The sequence below is a fragment of the Nannospalax galili genome, unplaced genomic scaffold (assembly GCF_000622305.1).
Source record: "Nannospalax galili isolate Female #2095 unplaced genomic scaffold, S.galili_v1.0 scaffold1421, whole genome shotgun sequence".
Classification (NCBI taxonomy): domain Eukaryota; kingdom Metazoa; phylum Chordata; class Mammalia; order Rodentia; family Spalacidae; genus Nannospalax; species Nannospalax galili.
In genome coordinates, this window is record NW_008345746.1 from 1,193,649 (window position 1) to 1,216,757 (window position 23,109).

At 56.9% G+C, this 23,109-nt stretch overlaps 1 protein-coding gene across 1 annotated transcript in view; it reads right to left on the bottom strand.

Moving 5' to 3' along the window:
* The window catches only part of Notch1 (notch receptor 1), a 47,370-nt gene that overhangs the window by 17,905 nt on the left and 6,356 nt on the right, over nucleotides 1-23,109 (bottom strand). The window contains exons 3-15 of the mRNA XM_008841967.2: nucleotides 10,163-10,425; nucleotides 8,861-9,199; nucleotides 6,082-6,204; nucleotides 5,431-5,664; nucleotides 4,224-4,379; nucleotides 3,919-4,104; nucleotides 3,493-3,606; nucleotides 2,669-2,782; nucleotides 2,129-2,362; nucleotides 1,942-2,052; nucleotides 984-1,176; nucleotides 372-517; nucleotides 25-138 (exon numbers count right to left, since the gene is read on the bottom strand). Coding sequence (XP_008840189.1) covers nucleotides 25-138; nucleotides 372-517; nucleotides 984-1,176; nucleotides 1,942-2,052; nucleotides 2,129-2,362; nucleotides 2,669-2,782; nucleotides 3,493-3,606; nucleotides 3,919-4,104; nucleotides 4,224-4,379; nucleotides 5,431-5,664; nucleotides 6,082-6,204; nucleotides 8,861-9,199; nucleotides 10,163-10,425 — 2,327 coding nt within the window. The remainder of the gene's footprint in view (nucleotides 1-24; nucleotides 139-371; nucleotides 518-983; nucleotides 1,177-1,941; nucleotides 2,053-2,128; nucleotides 2,363-2,668; nucleotides 2,783-3,492; nucleotides 3,607-3,918; nucleotides 4,105-4,223; nucleotides 4,380-5,430; nucleotides 5,665-6,081; nucleotides 6,205-8,860; nucleotides 9,200-10,162; nucleotides 10,426-23,109) is intronic.

The following is a 23,109-nucleotide window of genomic DNA, read 5'->3' on the forward strand; positions in this document are numbered from 1 at the left end:
CTTCGGTGCCCCAGCTGCTCGCACCTGTGTAAGGCAGAGGGCAGTTGCACTTGTACCCGGCTACATCATCGATACAGGTGCCCTGGTTTAGGCATGGGTTGGACGCACACTCGTTGATGTTGGTCTGGCAGTTGGGGCCTGGAAGGAGAATGGCGGCAATGAGGGAGGGGTGGACGCATCCCTGGCCCTGATGCAGGTGCATCCCTGGCCCTGCTCCCACCTCACCTGTTCCTTTACTCTTGGCAGGGCCAGAGGACCAGCGTGAGAAACACCCATGTGCCAAGCAGACCCAGAGGGGATGCTGTGGGCAGTGCTGCCAGCCCCAGGCCACCAGGGAGGACCCACTCTGCTCCGCCACCCATGGCACTCACCACTGAAACCTTCTCGGCAGGTACACACGTAACCACTGGTCATGTCTTTGCAGGTGCCACCATTGACACATGGGTTCGACTCACACTCATTGTTGTTGATGTCACAGTTTGTACCGCTCCAACCAGGGTCACAGTCACACTTATACCTAGAAAGAGGACCAGGCTGCAACCAGGCCCTTCCGACTGGACTACAGCTCGCGTAGTCTAATGGCACAGACACATGTTCCACTGGGGCACTCAAGTCCTTTAAAGTGAGGTAGAGGTGTTCACCTTGCTCAAGACTGTGAAAGGGTTCTACCACATCAGACTGGACACCATGGCCATGTACTGACCCTTTCTGTGCACCATGACTTAGGCGGTCTGCTGCAGGCAAAGCGGAGCCCTATGTACCACAGGTGTCAGAGGCTTGCTTCAGCTGCTACCCTGTGTGTCTAGGGATACCTGAAGATCTAGATCCTGAGCTGGCACTAGTCCATGAGGACACAGCCTACAGCTGCTGGGTATAGGCTTAGAGCTAACCTCAAGACCACTGTCTCACCAGGATCACCCATCTCCCAGCCTGTATCTGCCCCAGGCTTCCAAACCAATGCCTCCCTGGCATGCCCACCATACCCATTGAGACCGTCCCGGCAGGCCCCGTGGATGCAAGGGTTGCTGTTGCATTCGTTGACTTCAGACAGGCATGTGGGGTCGTGGTAGCCCTCGGGGCAGCGGCAGGTGAAGCCCGCGATGCCGTCCTCGCAGGTGCCCCCATTGTGGCAGGGATTTCCTGCACACTCATCAATGTTAACATTGCACATGCTCCCTGTGGACATAGAGGGGCTCAGACTCCAGGGCTGGCCCCCAGGGTCTGCCCGTCCAGGGTCCAGACTCATCTGAACTCAGTTTCCCCATCTGCTAACGGGCTATGGTAAATTGTTTTATGTAGCAAGTAGCCACAGTACTAGTAACTTTAGGCTCTCAAGTAGCCCAGGCTGGCCTCAAACTCACTATGTAGCTGAGGATGACCCGAACTTCTGAGCTTCCTGCTTCCAACTCTATAGTGCGGGGATCACAGGCATATGCCACCACACCTGGTTTATGTGGTGCTGGGGATTGAACCCAGGGCTCTACCAACTGAGTCACATCCCTAGTCCAGCTTCACTGCACTCCTGAGGCCCATCCTTTCCTGCTGTTCTCTTGGGACACCTCCAGGGCACAGGCTACCACTGGCCCCTCTGACTTGAAGAGACCTTGGGGCCCAGAGAGGCTGAGGACATAATCAGAGTGAAGGGTATCAGAGACAGAGGACATGCCCAGAAGCCTGGCCTCAGAGCTCACCCCATCACAGCCTACTGGGCCATCAGGTCTGACACTGAGAGGGAACAGAAGGCATGTGAGGGCCACACCCATCTTTCTGCTATCTCCACTAGCTGGCAGCCTGACAGCTGGGCAGTGGGCACCACCCTGTGGCATCCCAGTCCTCAGACCCCTGCTAACTCCAGAGTCTCCATCCAACTTGACCAATGACTCAAGCTGCCTTGACCTCCGACCTCAACTCTAACTGTCCTACCCCCGAGCCACTGCTCACCTGTGTAGCCTGGCTCACAGGCACACTCGTAGCCATTGATCTTGTCCAAACACGTGCCTGAGTCGCAGGGGCTACTGGCACAGTCATCCAGATTAATCTCACAGTTGGGTCCTGGCAACAAGGTGACACGTGGTCAGCAACCCAAGCCCTGTGCCCTTGCCCTCCACTGCCAGCCCTGGCCAGTCACCTGTGGTTCCCTTGAGGCATAGGCAGAGGTAGGCATTGTCGCGGTCCTGACAGGTGCCGCCGTGGCGACAGGGCTGGCTGTGGCATTCATTGATGTTGGTCTCGCAGTGGTGGCCTGTGTAGCCTGGCTGGCAGAGGCAGGTGAAGGTGGCCACGCCATCCTTGCAGGAGCCATAGTGACAGGGGTCAGGGTCACACTCATCAATGTCTACCTCGCAGTGGGTCCCGGTGTAGCCTGGATCACAAGAGGGGTGTGCACAGGTAGGCTTAAGGGCAGATCACTCCCTAGACACTCAGCTGTCCTCGCTTCCGGAAACCACTGAGCAGGCCCAGGATCACTGTGCCCAGTCAGTGATGGGATGTGGGGCACCATATACCCAGGGATATTCCTATCACCCCCCCACCTTGGGTCAGAGCTGAGGTAGCTCTGGATCCATGGTTTAGATGGCCCCAGACTGCAGCCTCTCCCAATCTTCTGTCCCCTTCCCACCACCCTCCAGTCCTGAGCATCCCCTCCCCTAGACGTGACTGCCTTCCGCACCTTCTGTGCACACACAGGTGTAGGTGTTGGGCCCATCCAGGCACTTGGCGCTGTTCTTGCAGGGCGTGCTGGCACACTCATCCACATCATACTGACACAGGTGCCCGCTGAAGCCTGTGGCCAGAGAGGAGGTGGTGGTCAAACCCAGGACAGTGCCATAGCTCCTCAGTTTTTCCCCACAAACCCCAGTGGCCCATGCCTGCCACACAGGCTCCCCCGAGGACGCTTTGGCCCCAGGCGCAGCTGACCATGAGCTTCTCCCACCCCACCCCTCTGATCAAAGTCCCTTGTTCGGCACCACTCAGTGGCTGCCTCCCTCGCCCAACAGTGGGGCCTTTTTCCCAAACTGCCTCTGGTTGCTATGGCTACAGCCGCACTAGGCTGTGAATGGGGCTCCCCTGGCTCACCCATGTCTGGAATGGCTGATTTACATCTTGGGAGGCCTGGTCCAGCCCTGGGGCAGGCAAAACACCTTCCCAAGCCCCCTCAGCCCCCTCCTCAGTTCCTCCAAGCCCTCCCTGGCCATCACAGCCTGGTGGGCCAGCTCCGCACACTATGTCTTCACTCCCCATGGTTATTAAGAAAGGGACATGGGAAAGCCAGACAGGTGGGCTCACCCATCCTGGGTAGCTCCAAGTCCTTTCTTGCTGGGAAGGAAGAGCTGAACTCCATTAGTTAGGAAGGTCTCCCTCAACCCCAGCATAGTAGACCCAATACCTACCGCCTAGCTGGGCCTCGACCTTTAGGGAAGGCCTCAAAACCCCAATTAACTGATAAGGTGAAGTCCTCCCTCCCAGCGGCCCGTGGCAGGTAGGTGGCCTCACCTGTGGGGCACTGGCACAGGAACTCATTGATCTTGTCCAGGCAATGGCCACCGTGCAGGCAGGGGCTGCTGGCACACTCATCTGTGTTGACCTCGCAGTACACACCCTCATAACCTGTGGAGAATGGATGGTGAGGCCGAGGGATAGCCTCAGTGGGTTCCACTATAATCCACGCCCAGCTGAGGATGTGGGACAGAAATGACCCAGGGTACAGACTTGGTATCCTAGCCAACTGTGGCTCATCTCTATACCCGCCCTGGGTCCATCCACCCAATTCTGGCCCATTCTCTGGTTTGCTCTGTGAGCTTTGCCTCAGTTTCCCAAATGCTTCGAGCTTTGACTAAAGCCTAACTTGAAGTTATCCAGCCTGGCTCAGTCTCCCACTCCCAGGAGCCCGCCACCCCCTGGTGGGTGACAGCATGGTACCTGGCATACAGATGCACTGGAACTCCCCTATCTGATCCAGGCAGGTGGCGTCGTTCTGACACGGGTTTGAAATGCACTCGTTAACATCGATCTCACAGCGGGGACCCGTGTAGCCCTGCAGGCACTGGCACTCAAAGGAGCCCAGTGTGTTGATGCACTTGCCTGCGTGCTCACAGGGGTTGGCACCTGGTGGACAGAGGCACAAATGAGGGCTGATCCCCAGCCCACACCATCAAACTGGTGGTTTTCCAGGACAGGTCGTGTCCCCCCCACATGACGGGACAAGCTGTCCCCACCGCACCTACCCAGAGCACACTCGTCCACATCCTGGCTGCAGGCTGGCCCTGTGTATCCCGAGGGGCAGGTACAGATAGCTTTGCCGTTGACAGGGTTGGTGTCGCAGTTGGAGCCTTCGTTGCAGGGGTTGCTGATACATGCATCATTGAGGTGGCAAAGCAGACCTGGATAGAGTGACTGCAGTGAGCGGGCCCTGCCCTTCCCTAGCCTTGGATGACTGACTGTTGTAGGTGGGCCCTCCACACCCAACACCCTGGAGTGAATCTCTTGACTGTGACCCACTGAAACATACCACAACACTCAGGTCACTGCAGGAGGCTTGTCCTTGGCAAGCCTGTCTGTCTGGCAAGGCCCGCTGGGTTAGGTGCTAAGGGCCGTATCTATTTTTGTTTTGTTTTTTGAGACAGGGTCTCATGCACTCAGGCTGGCCTCAAATTTGCTCTGTAGCTGAGAATGACCCTGAACTTTTTAAAAAACTTTTATTTATTTGTGTGTGTGTGTGTGTGTGTGTGTGTGTGTGTGTGTGTAAAAAAACTTTTATTTATTTGTGTGTGTGTGTGTGTGTGTGTGTGTTGGAGTATCTGCATATGAGTGCAAGTGCCTGGGAGCCCAGAATAGGCCATTGGCTCCCCTGAAGCCCAAGTTCTTGGTGGTTGTAAGTCACCCAATGTGACTGGATCCGAACCCAGGTCCTCTGCAGGAGCAGCAAGTGTTCTTTTTTTTTTTTTTACTGTTTAATATTTTATTTATTTATTTTATGTGTATGTGTGTATTGCCTGCATGTAGGTAAGTGCACCCATGCCACGCAATGCCCGCAGAGGTCAGAAGAAGCTGTCGGATCCCCTGGAACTGGAGTTACGGACAGTTGTTAGCTGCCACGTGGGTGCTGGGATTTGAACCTGGGTCTTCTGCAAGAACAGTCAGTGTTCTTAACACAGAGCCATCTCCCCAGTCCTAATCTCGAGCTTTTTGCTCCTCCACCTCCTGGCTGTTGGAATGACAGGCATGGACCACCACACCTCATTTATGTGGTGCTGGGGGTTGAACCCAGGGCCTCGTGCATGCTATGAGACGCTGTATGTACTGAGTCACGCGCCCGGTCCTGGAGCCACGTCTGAATGAAGCTTGTGCCTGTGGCCTTGCTCAGGTGTGCTCAGTCAGGGGCGGAGAGCCAGCCAAGTCCACCTCCTCTTCGTGGGAGAGCCCAACACTCACCTGTGCGACCATGTGGACACTCGCAGTAGAAGGAGGCCACTCGGTCATGGCAGGTGGCACCGTGGAAACACGCAGCACTGGCACAATCGTCAATGTTCTCGCCACAGCCCTCGCCCGTCCAGCCGTTGACGCAGACACAGTTGTAGCCGCCGTGGGTGTTGTGGCAGGTTCCGCCGTTCTGGCAGGCATTGGGCATAAGCTGACATTCGTCCACGTCCTCTGTGCAGTACTGACCTGAAGGGGCCACGGGACCGTCAACCTGGGGGTCCTACATGCTCAGCTGCCCAACCCGGGTTGTGGGGCTGCAAACCACCTTCTCCAGGAAGGCTTCCTGCACTAATTCTTTTGGGAGATAGCTCAAGTAACCCATTTCCAGTTCGAGGGCCTACCTGGCCTGTCACTTACTAGACAGTGAGCCTCTTGAGGGCAGCCTTGTGTCCACCCCCCCAGAAGGCTTGCCCTGAACGCCTGAACTCCTGCCTGGCTGTGATGTGAGTTGTGCTGACTCTGAGTGGAGCTGTGACCCAGCCCTAGGCAGAGAAGCTGCCCTATCCCATCATTTTTCTAGGCCATCCTTGGTCCCCCCCGACCACTCCTTGCTGCGAAGTTTAGCAAGTGGGTGGCTGGCCCACACAGGCCTCATGTACGCACCTGTCCACTCTGGCGGGCAACGGCAGTTGTAGGTGTTCACACCGTCCACGCAGGCACCCCCGTTCTGGCAGTTGTTCCCTGGACAGTCGTCCACATTTTCCTCGCAGTTCTGGCCAGCAAAGCCTGAGGGACAAGGGCAGAGTCAGCCTCCATCCTAAGGAAGGACGCGGCCCCCTGGGCTCCAGTGTCTCTGGTTCCTGGCTGGGACTGCAATGCCCTGTTCTGGATGAAGCAGCTACCCTCCCTCCATGGCCTGTTCAGCTCCCTGCCTGGTCTCCTGGCTCCTGTGCCCACAGGTGACAGCTCCTCTCTAGAGAGTCACTATGTAAAGGTTTGGCTGAACAGACAGGATCCTGGGACACAGGGTTATCAAGTCTCTGCCACAAACTCCTAGCGGAGCTGGGGTTCTCTACACTGGCCCAGTGAAACAGCCTTCATGGAAACCCATACTACTAGGGCTGACACTGGGGCTTGGGAGCTCTAAACTGGGAACCAGAACAGTGGGAGCCAGGCAGGCCTGCTAAATCAGGAGAGTAAGCCCTTCCCCTTGAGGCATGGCTCCAAGGGACACAGCTAGGGCATCTCTCTCTCTCCCCCCACAGGCTAAGGGAGCCCATCTAGCCATGGGCTGGGCTCTGGGGTGTGGCCCTGCAGCATGGCCTTCATGAGGGCCTCCTCGGCAGCCTGTTAGCCATTAATCTACTCAACTCCCGCTGGTTCAATGATCAACCCAGAAAGGCGAGTCTGACAACAGCCAAACCTGCAGCCAGTTACTAATTAACGCCCTCTCTGGGGATGCCTTTGACCCCCTCCTGCCCTTGGAGAACCCACCTGTTTGGCTCCTCTTCAGAGACACCCCCCCCCCACCCAAGGGCTGCAGTGGAGCAAAAGCTAGAGGCTGGGAAAACCAAAGTGAAGATCAAATGCTGGCCTGGGTAGGGGAGGAACCACTTGGTGCATGGAGCCCACACAGGGGGTGGTAAGACTGAACACCATGTCTCCCTGACTATGCAGGGCTTCACTCTAGGTCAGGGCATGGTCCCAGGCTGGGGCTGAGGCTCGGGGCTGCCTTGAGCATTGTGAATGGACTCCACTGGGGGAGAAGAGAGGTGAGCACAAGCCCTTTGTGGAGCCTGGCTGGTGCCTCTTTCTGCACAGCCTGCACAGCATCCTCCAGGGAAACAGGACCTGGGGGAGCCTGTGAGGGGCCAGGTAGAGCTCAGTGGGGTACATGAAGGCCAGAGCCACCCCTATTCCCAGTCAGGGCTCAGAGCTCTGTCCTGATTTCAGTGCTCTATGTCTCTTCAGGACATGTAACCCTCAGGAGGACCCAGGGGTAGGGGCTCCTGAGGGCCAGAACGGTGGTTATAGCTGAGCTCAGGCTGAGTTCCTTCAATAGCAACTTGGGTCGAGAGTTCTCATCAGTCTCTACTGAAACATCCAGGCTCCACACAAGGTAGTGGGTTCCCCCTCCTTAGGGGTGACCCATCCCCTGCATATCAGCCTCTAATACCTACCAGCCCTTCCTTACCTCCTGCCCCCTTGCCAGTACCCTGAATTTCCTTGCACCACCTTGTCCAAGGTAAATTGGTGCTAGCTGTATGCACAAGCTCCTTGGATAAGTTACTGTCTCTTACCTCCCCAAACTGCATGTTTACCAACAGTCCCTCAACACAGGTGCTGATACCTGGAGTGTCACAGTCACCAAGGCTCTGGGGCCTACTAAGCATGAGGGTTCTGTCCTAGCTTTCCAGAGAGCCTAGTTGGCCCAGGAGTATGTAAGGCAGCTGTCTGTCACCCCCAGATTCGCTCAATGACTTTCAGGAAATGCACAACCAAGTGTCTGCACGCAGAGTCTTGAGGCCAGCTCTACAGGTCTGGGGCAGAAGGGAGCTTCCTCTTTTCAGGGGGGCAGGGTGACCCTGGACTGGCAAAGGTGGTGGAATGGCCTGAGGTCACCCCAAGTCAGCTGGGACCCTGAGCCTCTAGCACCCAAACCTGTTCCCAACTGCCTGGTATGCGGCTAAGAGATGTGGCCTCAAACCTCTGCATTATCTTTAGAGCTACAGCACAATCTACTCAAACAAGAACCACAAGAGAAAGGCTTGGCGCTCTGGCAGCAGGCCCCGCCCCCACGGCGGGAGCTAGAACACTAGGGACATGATGAGCCTCTAAGGCCCCTGAGGCCCCGCCGCCCAACTTCCATCCCTAGAGATAAGGGGAAACCCCAGGGACTGCCCATGAGAGGGTGCTCCCCTGCCACACAGAGACTCACACGTGGATGCAAGGCACCTCGTGAGCATTCACCAAGGCAGGCTGGTTCCTGGCCCCCAAGAGATTCAGGGTACAGAGAAGGTGTGAGGTTGCCAGGGGTGGGGATGGGGGCGGTCCAGAATGAAGGAGTACCCAGAGAGGGCAGCCTTGTAAGAAGTGAGACTCAGGGACCATGCACCCCTGCTGTCTAAATCTCAGAAGATAGCAGCCCAAACAGAAATGGGCCAGTGGGGCTTGAAGTGTGTGGTGCGACTAAGGGTGTCAAAGTGGTGGTATAAGCTTCTGGCATCCCAGCCAGACCTGCCTCAAGGATTCCTTCCCGGGCACTGGCTCCTGAGAACCACAGCCCTGCCCACCAGGCCGTCTGCTGCTGGCCTTCTCTCTAAGCTTCCTCCTGGGCTCCCCTGACACTGGGCACCCCATTTCTGTATCTCTCCGGCCCGAGGGCAGAACAGACACGTGTGGACATTCAGGCTAGAGGCTAGCATGGTGTGATAGGGCTTACCTGGCAGGCAGGCACACTCGTGGGTGGTGTCCCCCGTAGGGCGGCAGGTGCCCCCATTCTGACAAGGTGAGGGGCTGCAGGGCACGTAGGGCAGCTCACAGTGGGTACCGGTATGGGTGGCACGGCAGGTACAGCGGTAAGAACCAACCTCATTGTGGCAGGTGCCCCCGTGGCGGCACAGCCCAGGGTTCTGACTGCACTCGTTCACATCTTGCCTGCAGGTGGGGCCGTGGAAACCGGGTGGGCATCCACAGATGTAGGAGGACTCAAAGGGCAGGCACTGGCCACCATTGGCACAAGGGTTGGAGGCACACGGGTCAGCCTGCTGGCATGACTTTCCTGAGGGGAGGAAGCAGGAGGGTCAGCTGTGGCAAGGGCCGCCCCAGGAGCCCACAGCAGATTTTGATACCAGGGAGGCACCAGCCTGGGAATGACCTGAAGTGGTGCCTACGTGATTTTCAGCATCGGTTGGAAGATGTGGCCACCTTTCTACACACAGGGGATTGAAGATCACAAGAAACCAAGTAATCCGAGGACAACATCAAAGGTGGGAACAGGTAGTCTTAAGATTTTGCCTAGCTGTCTCCTGGACCCCACAGAACCAGGGTATCCTGGCAGGGAGACAGGGTGAGACCAGCACTGTATGCAGACTTCCATTTTGCTCACAGAAACAGACAGCTGGGACTAGAAAGATGGTTCGGTGGTTAAGAAGGCTTGTTGCTCTTGCAGAGGAACCGAGTTCAGTTCCTAGCACCTATGTAACTCCAGTTCCAGGGCATCTGATGCCCTCTTCCAGTTTCCTTGGGCACCCCCACACAGGTAACACATGTACAAAAACCCACATAAAAGTATTTAAAAAACAAACAAAAGGGGCTGGAGAGATGGTTCAGCAGTTACGAGCACTGACTGCTCCTGCAGAGGACCCGGGTTCAATTCCCAGGACCCACATGGCAGCTACAAACTGTCCTTAACTCCAGTTCCAGGGGATCCAACACCCTCTTCTGACCTCCGTGGCACTGCACGACACAGGTGTGCTCACATACATGCAGTCAATACACTCACACACATAAAATAAAAAACAAAAAAGAAACAGAGACAGTGAGGATTTGTGGCCAGCCGGAAATCAAACAGTGCAAAGCTCGAAAGGGCAGCTTTTCTTGGGTAAGTAACTTCTAAGCCAGCAGAGAATCTGGCTTTCCAGAATACCTCAGGTCACATGGACAGCAGGGTGGACCTGGGTCTGCCCCATCCCTGGGACGGAGCATCCCTCCATGAAGCCAGCAGTCTACTCACAGCCCTTACCTGACCACCCCGGGGGGCAGCGGCACTTGTACTCGGTGAGGGTAAGCAGGTCACAGGTGCCCCCATTGCGGCAGGGGTTGGCCAGACAGGCATTGTCCAGAGGTGTCAGGCAGAGGGGCCCAGAGAAGCCCAAGGGGCAGCTGCAGGCATAGTCCACTGTGCCACCATGGTCCACTATGTGGCATGTCCCTGCGTTCTTACAGGGGGTGCTGAGGCATGGGTTGGGGTCTTGGCATCGCTGGCCAACGAAGGCCCCGCTACACCTGTGGACAGACAGGCCAGGGCAGTTAGCTTCCTAGCTCCCGTCTGTCGGGACCACAGCCGTCCCTACCCTGGGCCAGCCGGCACAACTGGACTCCGGCTCTGTAACACAGGTGGGCAGAGGTTCCAGGGGTGATGAAATGTCTGGACTAGACAGTGGTGGGTTGCACAACCTTGAGAATGCACCAAACGCCCGAGTTGCTCACTTTAAAGTGGTTACTTTCACACGTTAAGTGAACTTCACCTCAATAAAAGGAAATAGTAATGACTGTTCATCGGAGCCAGACTAGAACTTGGATTTCAAACCCAGCAGGACTGTGGGTCCACACTGGCAGTGAACGATGGAGAAAGGGCCCCTGCTGGCCCAGCAGAGCCCTGCGGGGGAGGGGAAGGAGCTGGATGGAACTTTCATTTGAGAAGATTTTCTCTCTCAGCTTCGTTCATGAATATGCATCACCTGGGTAATAAAAGAGATCGTGGTTCCTTCGACTTTCAAATATCAATAGCACAGCCAACGCGGGAAGCCACACAGACTCTAGGGTGCACTGGCTTTCTATTCAGTCCCCTCTGCCAGAGAGTCCTGTAGCAAAAGGCTACGCTGTGACGCGGGCTGTCACCATCTCCCCATAACTCAGCTCCCAGACACAAGTTCCCCATGCCATACTCCAGCAGCATCAGCACACCCCACCCCAATAAGGACACGGTGTGATGAAGGGCAGCTCGCTTCAGCTCTGGATGGGCATCTAGGTGGTCAGTGAGCCTTGCAAAGGCAGATGAATGGGAAGTGGGGGCTTCCTGCCTCCAAGTTTAGACTCAGGGGTCCCCTAGAGTGATAGGCTCAGAGTTGGTCAAACCCCAGCCCCAGGAGTCTCCTCAGTCACCCGCTTCCCGAGACTAAGCCATAAATCCCCACATCCTATCCCACCTCCAGGACCCATACTCCCAGAGAGAGCTCTGGGAGCAGCCAAGCCAGGCTCTTCCCAGTAGCCAAGGCTCTGAGGCAGAACATGTTATGCTGGCCACAGGGCAGCCCCATGGTGGGGCCACAGCCAGGTGCTGGGCAGACCAGCCTCTGCCGACAGCCATCCTGCCTTCCAGACCATGACCACCGGGAAGGGAGTGGCCCCTTGGCCCCCACCCATCCAAGCATCTAAAACTAGGACTGTAATCTGCGCCAACCCCCACCTCCAATGCCAGCCTGTTGGTCCCCGCTTGCTTACAACCAAACCTCTATGTGAGGGTGACCCCAGGAGAGGCCTCACCCCCTAAGGGCTGAGGGAGGAAGTTTGGGGCCCGGGGTCGGCGTCACAGCAGCAGGACTGGGGAGGCATCTGTCCTCTCTTGAAGCCTTTCATCTGTGTCCATGGTTTGGGTAGGGGAGGACGCAAAATGGCCACTCCGGCTGACCATCTGTTGCTAGAAGCCAAAAGTCCCAAACCAACTGGCTTAAAGAAAACAAATCACACCCCACCCCTCAGGGAGTTAACTCAGGCCTTTGCTATGGCTCCTGCTCAGCATGGGGAGAGGTGGGGGTGGGGCAGCTGGCTCCTCCTGCCTAGGGCAGCCTTGGCTTGGTCCGCTACTGAGATCCACACCTCTACACCTGCTTCTCGGGAACACCTAGGCTCTGGCAGGGCTGCACTTAGGGAGTCTAGGGGGCGAACATCGGGACTGCTCACAGATCCAGTTACCAGCAGGCTGGAGTGGCCACTGGGAGCCTGGGATCTGCAGGCTGGGGCTGGCCCCCAGAAACAGCCCTCTTCTCCGGATCAATGCTCCCCTTTGTCGTGCAGAAGTTGGCCTCGGCCCACTTGGAGAAAAGGCTTTTTTCTTTCCCAGCCACTGGTGAAGTTGAGGGGAGGGGTGTTGAGGGACAGAGGGAGCTTCATCTTCAAAGCCAAACGGAGCTGAGCTGCCGTCTACCCATCCCTGCAGCCTGGAAGGGGGGCGGAGGGGGAGGCTCTCGGCCAGTGAGACCGAGCGAGAGGAGAAGCGAGGCGGGAAACTTTCCTTGGGTGGGAAAGGGTTGCCCTCACCACAGTGACCAGTGCCACCCCCAAAATGTGTTAAGTCTATGTTGCTGGTCCCAGAAGGGATACCCTGGGCCCCTCAGACCCTGAGCAATGGACACTGAAATGTGGCCAAAGGGTCCAGACCTGCACCCACCCCTCTCTCCCTCCGGCCATGGGCTTTGTGACCCACAGCACCCTGAATAGGGACCACAATCGGAAGGCGGGAGGATCCCGCCTACGATGGGACACACACTTTGCCAGCACGGCTTGTTCTGCTGGACCAGCGACGAGAAAACATGGCCAATAAATCAGGCACTGGCAGCATGGACAAAGGGCGGCTGGGAGCAGGTGCGCCTGTGGAGGGGACAGCTGCTCCTGCAGGGTGCGGCCAGACGCCAATGCCGCGGGTGGGGCAGGAGTCGGCGGCCGGTGGCCAAGGAAGCTCCTCCGTGGGGGAATGTGGTAGCTGAGAAGGCCCATTGTCCACCATGCTGCCACCCTGGGTCTGGGGATACCGCAGTGCAGGCGTGCCACCTGGCTGGGCGGACCACCACGGGTGAAGCCACCATCCACCACCAGCCTCCCACAGCTACAGACAGGCAGGGCACCTGGATAGGGCTGTCCCTCAGGTGCTCAGAGGCAGGTGACAGAATATGGCTGGGGGCAGCTGGCAGGCCAGTTCAAACGTCCTTCTCCTTCCCTGTCTATTGCCCACACAGTTGGGGTTGCCTGGGGACTGCCACATACTCGCCTCACGGCACTCAAATGTTCCTGCAAAGTAGGAGGGACCTTGAGGTCACAGCTAGGCCATGGCCACCAACCACCAGGGGCAGCTACATCTCCAGTATCAGTGGCCATTTGGTCCTCAACACTGACAGGGGGATGTAACAGAAGATGCCTGGGCCCTATCAGGGAAGCGGCACCCAACAGCCGCCTCGCCTGCTGAGGAATCCCTGAGGGTCAAGCCAAGGCTTCGCTGAGTGACCCAGGATGCCTTCTGCTGCCTCAAGTGGCCTCCTGTCCAGGTAGCAGGAAGGCCCTTCCAGGACCTTTTGAAAGGTTAGGACTCTCCTCCAAGACAGAAGGCCAAGCCACGCATAGGATGAGAATGGCCTGTGCTCCACACCCTGGGGCTCACGGCCTCCCACGGTGGGAACCCAGCCGCGGCAGGTGTGCCCTCTCCTTACTTCCTTCTTAAGGCCACCTTAGGGCACCTGCTCCTCCACACCACATATTCTGTGGCCTAGGGTGTAGGGCGATCTGCTGTGGCTGGCAGCAGGTGAATGGCAGGCAGGCTGGGGCCTCGGGGGGCGGTGGGCTTCTGCAGAGGCAGAAGGGCACAAATGGCCCCTGTGCCTGTCATCCCACAACTGCTGGCTGTGCTTCGCTGGCAGCTTTAGTATTTCCACTGTGCCGCCTCTAGCTGTCACTCCTCACCCCCGGCCCCCCCCCCCATGCAGCTCCATAGAAATGTGATTCTCCAGAGCGTCCGGAGGCAGATGTTGCTGTGACCTCTCACCCGGGACTAATTCTAAATTGTGCTGTTTTCCTTTCCAAACTCCAGGGCCATCTGCCACCCCCAGGGGGTAGATGACAGCTCTCTCTGCCCCAAAATGAGGAGGGGCATGGGGGACCGAGCTGGAAGCACCTTAGCACCTGCTCTCGGTGGGTTTGTGGTCAAGCAGGTCTTGCAAGGGGAGTAGGGGTCTATTAGAGCCCAGATGGCTGGGTCAGAGTCTGTTGAGGTTCCCTCACTGGCTTCCCAGAGGTAGCCAGAAGAACTTTGGGGTGCAAGAGAACACTTCGAGAAGGGGGAGGGGCTTGCGAGACCCTGCTAGCTCTGCTCCAGCTTCCTACATGGGTTTGACCTTCGTTTCCTGGGACAGTCGGGTTACTGGTGCTGGCTTCAGGCAGCAATATTCTTGTTCCCACTGGGAGCAGGGCCAGTAGTGCCCTGGGTGCATGGGCACCCCGAGTGCCTACAGGCCTCTCCTAGTCGAGGCAGGGAAGGAAGCTGGGGGCAGGGCATAAGGACGGGAGACCAGGAGGCTACAGGAGAGGGCCATTTCCACACCCCCCCGCCCCCGTGTTCTAGCTGGTCTTCAGACAGGTGTTTGGGACCAGGCAGGTTTGGTAGAAACCTGGGACTCTGTGTACTGGGGACTCTGGAGAGGAGAGGGGATGGGGCTGTGGTCTGTAAAGGTCTCCTGGGCTTTCTCCTCAATCTCCTGTCTATGAGACCTGCAGTCCTGTCCCTGAGAGAATACATCCATCACATAGGCCCCTATCTGAGCCCTAAGCTGCCTGCTCATCTGGAGGCAGCAGTCTTCAGCCGGTGTCTTTGAGCCCCCAGGGTCCAGATCAACATAAAATCTATGATCCAAATTATGGGAAGAGGCTAGGCCTCCCCACACAGTACCACACTATACACCCCGGCCCACACACTGGCAGACGGGGTGGAAAGAGTCCCTGGATTCATCCACCCCTTAACCTGGTCTACCTATGTTCAGCAGAGCCACGCAGGTGGGCAGGAGGGCAGACACCCCAAGGTCCAGGCCTCAGCCCAGCTACCTGCCATCTTCCCAAAGGCCAAGGGTCCTCTCTTCCCTAGATATCTCACAGCCTCCTGCTCCCAGAAAGCTCCTAAACGTCTGCTCCTCCTGCACACCCCTTCTCCAGTCCCTGTAGGCTTTTCACCCAGGAAGGGGATCTGAGGATCCTGCAGGCTCCAAACCAACAGGTGGTAGCAATGCTCCTGTCCCCCAAGGATGGCTCAGTGAAGCACCCTCCTCCAGCCTGATCCTGTTCTGCTCAGCTAAGACAGTAAGGCTGGATGCCTGCCTGTCAAGCCACCCGTAGAACATCCAAGGCCAGGGCCATCCTGTCACACAAACACAAACAGCCTGTCCTGCAGGTCCTTCATGGGTTCAACAACCCCAGTCCCAGGCCCAGCAAAGGCTTCTTGAGGTAGTGGAGAGGTCCTGGAAGCCAGTCTAATCCCCACAAACCCAGTTGGGTATCACCACCTTCTAGGAGGCAGGTGCTTGGTGACCTGCTAATTCCCCAGCATTCCCCAAGGAACAACTAAACTCAAGGGGACAAAGTCCAGGAGACAGGAGACCTTTACAGACCACAGACCCATCCCTTCTCCTCTCCAGAGTCCCCAGTACACAGGGTCCCAGGTTTCTACCAAACCTGCCTGGTCCCAAACACCTGTCTGAAGACCAGCTAGAACATGGTGGTGGAAATGGTTCTCTCCTGTAGCCTCCTGGTCTCCCGTCCTTATGCCCTGCCCCCAGCTTCCTTCCCCGCCTCGACTAGGAGAGGCCTGTAGGCACTCGGGTGCCCATGCACCCAGGGCACTACTGGCCCTGCTCCCAGTGGGAACAAGAATATTGCTGCCTGCAGCCAGGATCGGTGGCTCCACTGTCCCAGCAGCAATGGCAGGCAGGGATCATCGAATTGTGGTCTCCCTCAAGCCTCAGGGGCCCTGCTGCTGGCACTGAGAACAGCAGAAAGGTATATGAATAGGAAAGGCTGGGGGGCGGTGCTGGGGGGAGGCTGTGGACCAGGCAGGTCTATCGTAGATGACCCGGCACCAAACATCAGTCGCTGCTCAGACTAGACGGGCAACAGTGGGCAGAGGAGGAAACTGAGTCACACCTAGGGCAGGTGTAGCATGTTCACAGGTGGATACAGGTGCCAGTTAGGGTTGAAGCCAAGGGCTCCAGGCTTTCCAGCTCAGAGAACCACTCCCAGCATGCTCAGTTCTTTGGTCTTCAAGCCCCACCACCACCACCACCCCCGCCGCGCCATTGCATCCTCGGGTGGTTTAAAATATGCAGGAAAAGGAAGCACAGGAAAGGCACCGGCATCCTGGCCTGGCTCGGGGAAGTCCTTTGAATGGGAGACAGTTGGGGACGGAACCTGCCCTCCTGGGAAGCCACCTTTCCCACTGCAGGGAAAACAATGCCCCCTGCTGCTGCCCGTGGAAGGTGGTGCCCTTCGGAGAAGACAAAAAAGCTTCTGCAGGGGTCAAACAATTTCCTGGAGTTGGTCTGTGGGAAGTGGTGACCCATGGGAGCAGGAGACCCCACCCAGCCTGGCCCTTCCAGCATTAATGAAGGCACCACCCAGCAAACTGGGGTCACCAGGAAACAGGAGTCACTGTTGGGGTGTGAAAAACACCTGCTTAAGCCCCTGGTTCCACTGGGGACCATTTCCTGCTTCGTATCCCCAAAACACACGGCCCCACGGCTGCAAGCAAGGTGGCAATGTGTCCTCCCTTGGCACCCACAATACTGGTCAGCCACCCAGAGTGGCCCTGGGGACCTACAGGGACGAGTCTCTGGGACCAGCAAGTGTAACACCAAGGAAAGCTAGGGATGGCCACAGCCAACAATCAAGGGCTTCTTTGGTCCACATGGGACAGAGCCCAGTCCTGCACCCCACAACTGCTTAGACAAAGCAAAGGCAGAATGCAATTAATGAAGCCAGACACCCAGACTGAGCTCCACTCCAAAATCAAAAGCAATCTGGTAGCTTCTCACCTCTCTTTCCACTGGAATGGTGAGAGGGGGCCTCTCAGGGGTTACTCTGAAAATGACACACCCCTTCCAGCTTCACTGGTCCTTGGATGTCACAAGCTTCACCTCACTAGACCTTCCACCCAGCTCTAGGGGTGAACTAGGCCCATTTTACAGATGGGAAGACAGAGACCTAGCAAGTTCTGCCTACCACCCCAAAATCTGTCGTGCTCAACTCCTGTCCCATATGGTGGACCAGCTCTGGCCCAGGGAGTAGTCACAGGTGGGACTGAGCAGCAGAGGCTCCCTGAGAAAGGGTTCCGTGCACTCCCAAGATGCCCCACTCCTTGGTCTGGATTTTTGCCTGATCACCTGATCTCCCAGCCTGGGAGGGCACACAGTGTGGAGCTCGACTGAAACACAAAACCCCCAGAGAGGGGCGGGGTTCTTGGTAAGAAGCCCAGCAACGGGGGAGCCACTGGGGCTCCTCAATTCCCTGATCTCCTCTAAAACCCTTGCAACCCTTCTTTCCAGCAGGAGGGTCACCTGACGCCACCCCTGTGGCCATCCTTCCAGATTGAGGGCATTTGGAGATGTGGGAGTGAAGTTGACATCCAGCCTCCCGTGGAGGGCAGAGCCACGGGCTGCTGGACAGACAAAGGCAGACAGGTCTCAGCTGCATTCTTCCATGGGCTCCCAGGAAACCTGCCATCAGTGTGTTCGTGGGGTCCCTGGGGGCCCTGACTAGGTGGAGTGCAGGCTTTGGTGCAGGCTCCACAGGAAAGCCCCACCCAACAAAACTCAGCAGCCTGCCCCTGCCAAATGTTTCCTAATAGGGAAATGCCTCTGCTGACCGCTAGGTCCCCACACTCCAGCAGACAGTCAAGTCCCATCCCAATCCTGGTCATAAACAGGTTCACTGTGTGCCAACCCTCACTCTGCCCCAGGCCACCAGGGACCCTTGGGCCACAGTAAACTTCAGATGAGGGAGAGCTGGCTGACTGTATCCTGCCCTGGAGGTGGTTTAGGGAAGAGGGCACGCTCTGGAGAAGGGACCTATATGGGACCCAGGGTGACCCAGGCCAGATAGTCTAGGACAAGCTGTGGGAGTTGCTCCCTGTTGGAGACGTAGGGAGTCTCGGGCTGGACTTGCAGGTCCTGGACCCTCTGCTCTGTGGGCACTGATGCCCCATCCGTGGCACCACATCACTTTCAACCCTTTGACCTCCCAAAGCCTTAGCTGGGACTGACCTCCAGCGCTGACCAAAAGTAAATGGGGGGATGCGAGATGGGGTGGGTTTCCCAAAGTCAACCAGGCACTTTTTGTAGCTTTGTGCAAACTCACAGTGATCTCACAATGAGACCCCAAACACAAATGAAGCTTGACACTTAAGCAACTAAGGTCAGCCAGCACCTTTAGCACCAGGAGCCTGTGGCATCTTCCACCCACCCTGGTTGGGGGGGGGGGTCCTGTCACCTAAAGGTGAAGTACAAGGCTCTAAGCTGTTGACCAAGGACTGGTCCAGCCTACTGGGAACAGGGTGCTAGATGGGGGCACGTTTAGCTCTAGAGGCCAAGACCAGTGTAGTGGTGGTTGGGGGAGGGCATCTAACCTGGACTTCAAGCCCAGCAAACTGTAAGTCAGGCCTTCAAGAAACCGAGAGCTGGCCACCTGGCCTTAGCTGCTCCAACTGCCCAGCTCAGCCCAGGTGTAAGTGTGACAGACAGATGCTGGGCCAGACCCTTGGCCAGGAAAATAGGATGCAGCCACGGTCTGAGCCTGTCACCGTCACAGTCCCTGAGACACTCACGCCCACCTAGTTTCTCCTGTCTGGCTCTGAGACAGGACTGAAGTCTTCCTGGTCTGACCCTTGGAAGAGGAAGTATGGAGGAGAGAGAACCTCACCCCACAGGGTCAAGCCCCAGGAGCCAGGATCAACTAGGCCCCTCTCCACAGATGGGGAAACAGAACTTTATGAGGCAGAAGGGGGCCAAGCCCCGGGCAGAGTCTGCCCCCACCCTGGCCACCCTAGGGAAAAACACACTGGAAGCCCCGCTTCCCCCCAAAACCTCTCATTTCCAGTAACTGTGTTGTTTCCGCTGAGCAAGAACCGAACCTCAGAGGAAATGGTGGGAGGCAGGTCCCTAAGCACACGACAGAGCTGCTGCCGTTCAGTCCTGGGTGATCTTTCCACCTCCTACCACCCACATTCCTTCTCACGAAGACACGGGGCCCTGGCAGCCAGAGGGGGCAAGGCGGGGTCCCACTGTGAGCTGCTTCCGCAAGGGTCTGATGCCCAATAGGACCACTTAGTCTCCTTGGGACCTGGCCTGTGGGCACAGGGTGTACAGCAGGGGCACATCACATGGAAAACTCCACCTCTAAACGGAACGTACTTTGAAAAGTAAGGCGACTGGGGTGCTTGGGGACATGGCTTTGTCAGTAAAGTTAGGTAAAGGACCCAAGTTCCATCCTCAGCACCCACATAAAAAGCCAGGCATGGTGGCACACACTTGTAACCCCAGCACTGGGGAGATGGAGACAGGAGGATCCCTGGGCCTTGCTGACCAGTCAGTCTAGCTCAGTCAGCGAGTTCTAGGTTCCATGAGAAACCCTCTTGTCAAAAATAAAATGGAGGGGGGCTGGAGAGATGGCTCAGCAGTTAAGAGCACTGGCTGCTCTTCCAGAGGACCCAGGTTCGATTCCTGGCACCCACATGGCAGCTAACAACTGTCCTAACTCCAGTTCCAGGGGAATCTGACACCCTCTTCTGACCTCCTCGGGCATTACATGACATGGGTGCACTTACATACATGTAGGCAATACACTCGTGCACATAAAATAAGAATAATAAATATTTTTTAAAATAAAATGGAAAATAGAAGACGCCCAGTGTCAACCTGTGGCCTTCATACCTATGCAAACACCCACATACACACATACAAAATAAATAGCCAAAATTTAGGAATTGGGCTAGGGAGAAGACTTAGTAGGTAACATGTCCGGCACAAGCTTGAGAACCTAAGTTCTGATCCCCAGAAGCCATGTAAAAACCTGGGCGTGCTGGCATGTCCCTATAACCCCTGCCTTGAAGGGGAAGGAGACAGGCAGATCCTTGAAGCTCAACTGTCAGCTGCTCTAGCGGAATCAGTGAGCCTCAGGGTTCAGTGAGAGACACTGTTACCAAAAAATAAAGGTGAAGAGAGGTCAAGACACCCAATGTCAACCTTGCCCGCGCCCATGCAGCTGCATGTGTACACCACACACATACACAACAGGAACACACACGCATACACACACACACACACACACACACACACACACACACACGCAAGCTGCCGGGCCGTGGGAAAACCTGACGCAGGGAGCGGGGCTGCGGCCCAGCTTTCTTCCTGAACTTGATTAGGCACAGATGTTTCTCTAGGAAAGCCAACAGCCGGCCTCCCTGCTGCCTGTGGCTCCCTGGGCTCCCTGTGGCCAGGCAGTGATTCATGCAGGGTAACCCACATATGGTGTAACACAGGACTCCCAGAGCCAAGCTATGGTCTCAGTGCCCAGGCATCATCTTGGAAGCCTGACAGGCCTGTGTCCCCCAGCCCAGGTCTACGGACCCCCAGAGGTAGGTGTATCCAACTCTAAATGCCTCATCCTTTCGTGCAGCTCCCACACAAGATTGACAGTGCTCAGTGGGACCTACATCCCCAGATCTGAGCTGGGGCTGGGGGGCAGTCTGGCCTCTGGTGCTACCTGTGGTGGAGTTTGTTCAGCAAATTAGCAGTGTCAACAGATGACAAGGGGCTCACTTATCCAGTTCAGAGGGACAGGCACTTGAAGCACTACAAATGCACCAGGGAAACCCAGCCAGGTGGTAGGCTAAGCCAGTACAAGCCCAATGACAACTCCTCCTATCTGCCCATTAGGGCAAAGCCAGAACCAGAGTTTGGCCTGCTCTATAGCTAACTGCACCTCAGAAGCCAGCATTAAGCCACCTGGTGGGTGCCAGGTCAAGAAACCACTTTGCAGCCGGACAGGAGGAAGAGGGCAGTCCTTAACCTAGCTAATTCACTCCAGAGTATAAATGTCAAGAACACTAGGAAAAGGGGGGGGGGGAGGTGGTGGTACATCTCCAGAGCACTTCCATGCCACGAGCTCCAGCAGAAAGGCTCTGAGGTGAAGCCCTGGGGAACGGGCTTCTTTTCCCAGAATCCCACAGGTTCAGAGGTACCCCAAAAACAGTTCCTACATGCTAAGGTCATCCGAGCACTCCTAACACCTCCACTGGGGACACCCAGAGGTCTGGATGGTCCTGCAGGAGACACTGCACCCCTCCTGAGCCTCAGGGGCAAATGAGGGGTCACCTCTGTGTCTAAAGTAAGGATCAGGCTCTCTCCTGTCACACAACTTGGTTCTCTTCCCAGGGCACAAACCAGTGGTCCTGAGCAGACTGGTAAGCCAGCTCACAGCTCTAGTCCAGGGAGGGAAGATCACGATTCAGGCCGATGGGCAGCAGGGCTAAAGCCTCCCTCCCCCACTGCCCCTGCTGTCTGAGGGTCCCCTGCCTATGGACTTGTCCTGGCCAAGTCCTGCATTCCTGAACCTCTGGCCTTTGGTGACTAAGGCTGAGCCCAACAGTCCACCTTCCCTGGCCTCCCATCTCCCCACAGCTGGGGGCCCAAGCTGGGCAGCCCTCTCCTGTCCAGGTAAGGTGACTGCCTTGCCCACCCTAGATCCCAAGGTCCAGAGCATACTAAGCACTCAGCAAAAGTCCTCTCCCTATAGCATCCTGCACACTGGGCTCCTGGCTCCTCCTTAGGGTTGGGGAAGGCCGAGAGGCTAAACAGCCAATGGAAGTTGAGAGGAGGATGGCTGTGGGTCTGCCATGGGCCCCAGGCAAGGTGGGGCACGAGGCTACTCTCACTGACTCACACGATCGATCGCATACCAGGTCTACTCTCACTGACTCACACGATCGCATACCAGGTCCCACTCAGGAAGCCCTGCAGCCCCAGGTGGCCAGAGACGAAGTCCACCCTGGACATCCCCAGGCCCTCGCCCACCCCTCCAGGCTGACAGCAGGACTCGGAGTGGGGCTCATCTTGATGGCTCTAAGCAGCTGAAGTGCTGCCCTCTGCTCCAGTCCAGAGGGACTGTGACATCACACTCAGAGAGCAACCCTCACTCAACAGCCACACACTGGGTAACTTCATTCATGGAACAGAGAAGGCACCAAGACAGAGGGCAAGATCAGTAGATGCCAGGGAGGGGAGAGCAAGCAGCTGCCTTTGGGGTGATTAAGAAGTCTGGAACTGGATAGGCATATCGGTTGTGCAATCTATGCCTGCGCTAAACACGCTGTACTGTGCACTTTCCATGGCTCAGATGGTGCACGTTACAGTATGTGTAAGTCACCACCCAAAAGTCCTGGCCCCCTGGCCCCCCCCCATCAGCACCTTTGGGTTCTCAGCACAGTGGGGTCAGGGGGAGGCCATAAGAAGGGCATCTACTGCCCTCCCATCCTGCCAACTGCTCCCCTCCCAGTAGGGGCGTCCCCAGCTGGAGGCTAGAACAGGCCCCAGCCTGCAGAACCGGCCCTGCCACACAGCCACTCCTGGGCACTGCTACCTGCTGTGACCACACTTAAATGTGTGGATCATCCCCGAGCCCCGCTTGGAGCACTAGGGCCCCCTCATGCACGGGGAGGACACTGAGGCTGGAGCACAGCTCTCCAGAACCAGCTGGCTTGTGTTCCAGGGTGTGCCTGGCCTGGGAAACAAGGGGGATCAGACACGTCCTGGCCTAGTCACTCTGATGCCCTGGAGCCAGCCGCTCGTTAAAGCTGGTGATGATTCTCCCTCAGCCTCTGGGAAAGGCCTGGAAACTTCTGGATAGGCCTGCACACGAAGGTGAAAGCTGACGCAAGCTGACCTGGCGGGGGGGGCAGCCTCTTCATCTCTCAGGCTCAGTTTTTCCCACCTGTAAACTGGGGATAAAACAGGGTGGGCTGGCCCCCGGCCGCCCGGTTTATAGGGCCAATGAAGCAGCTCTGCAAGTTGCTGCTACCCCCATGTTTTCGAGGACACCACTCGACTACAAAGCCACATCCTCCTGCTATTTATAGACCAGACATGAAGCAACAGAAGTCCCTCC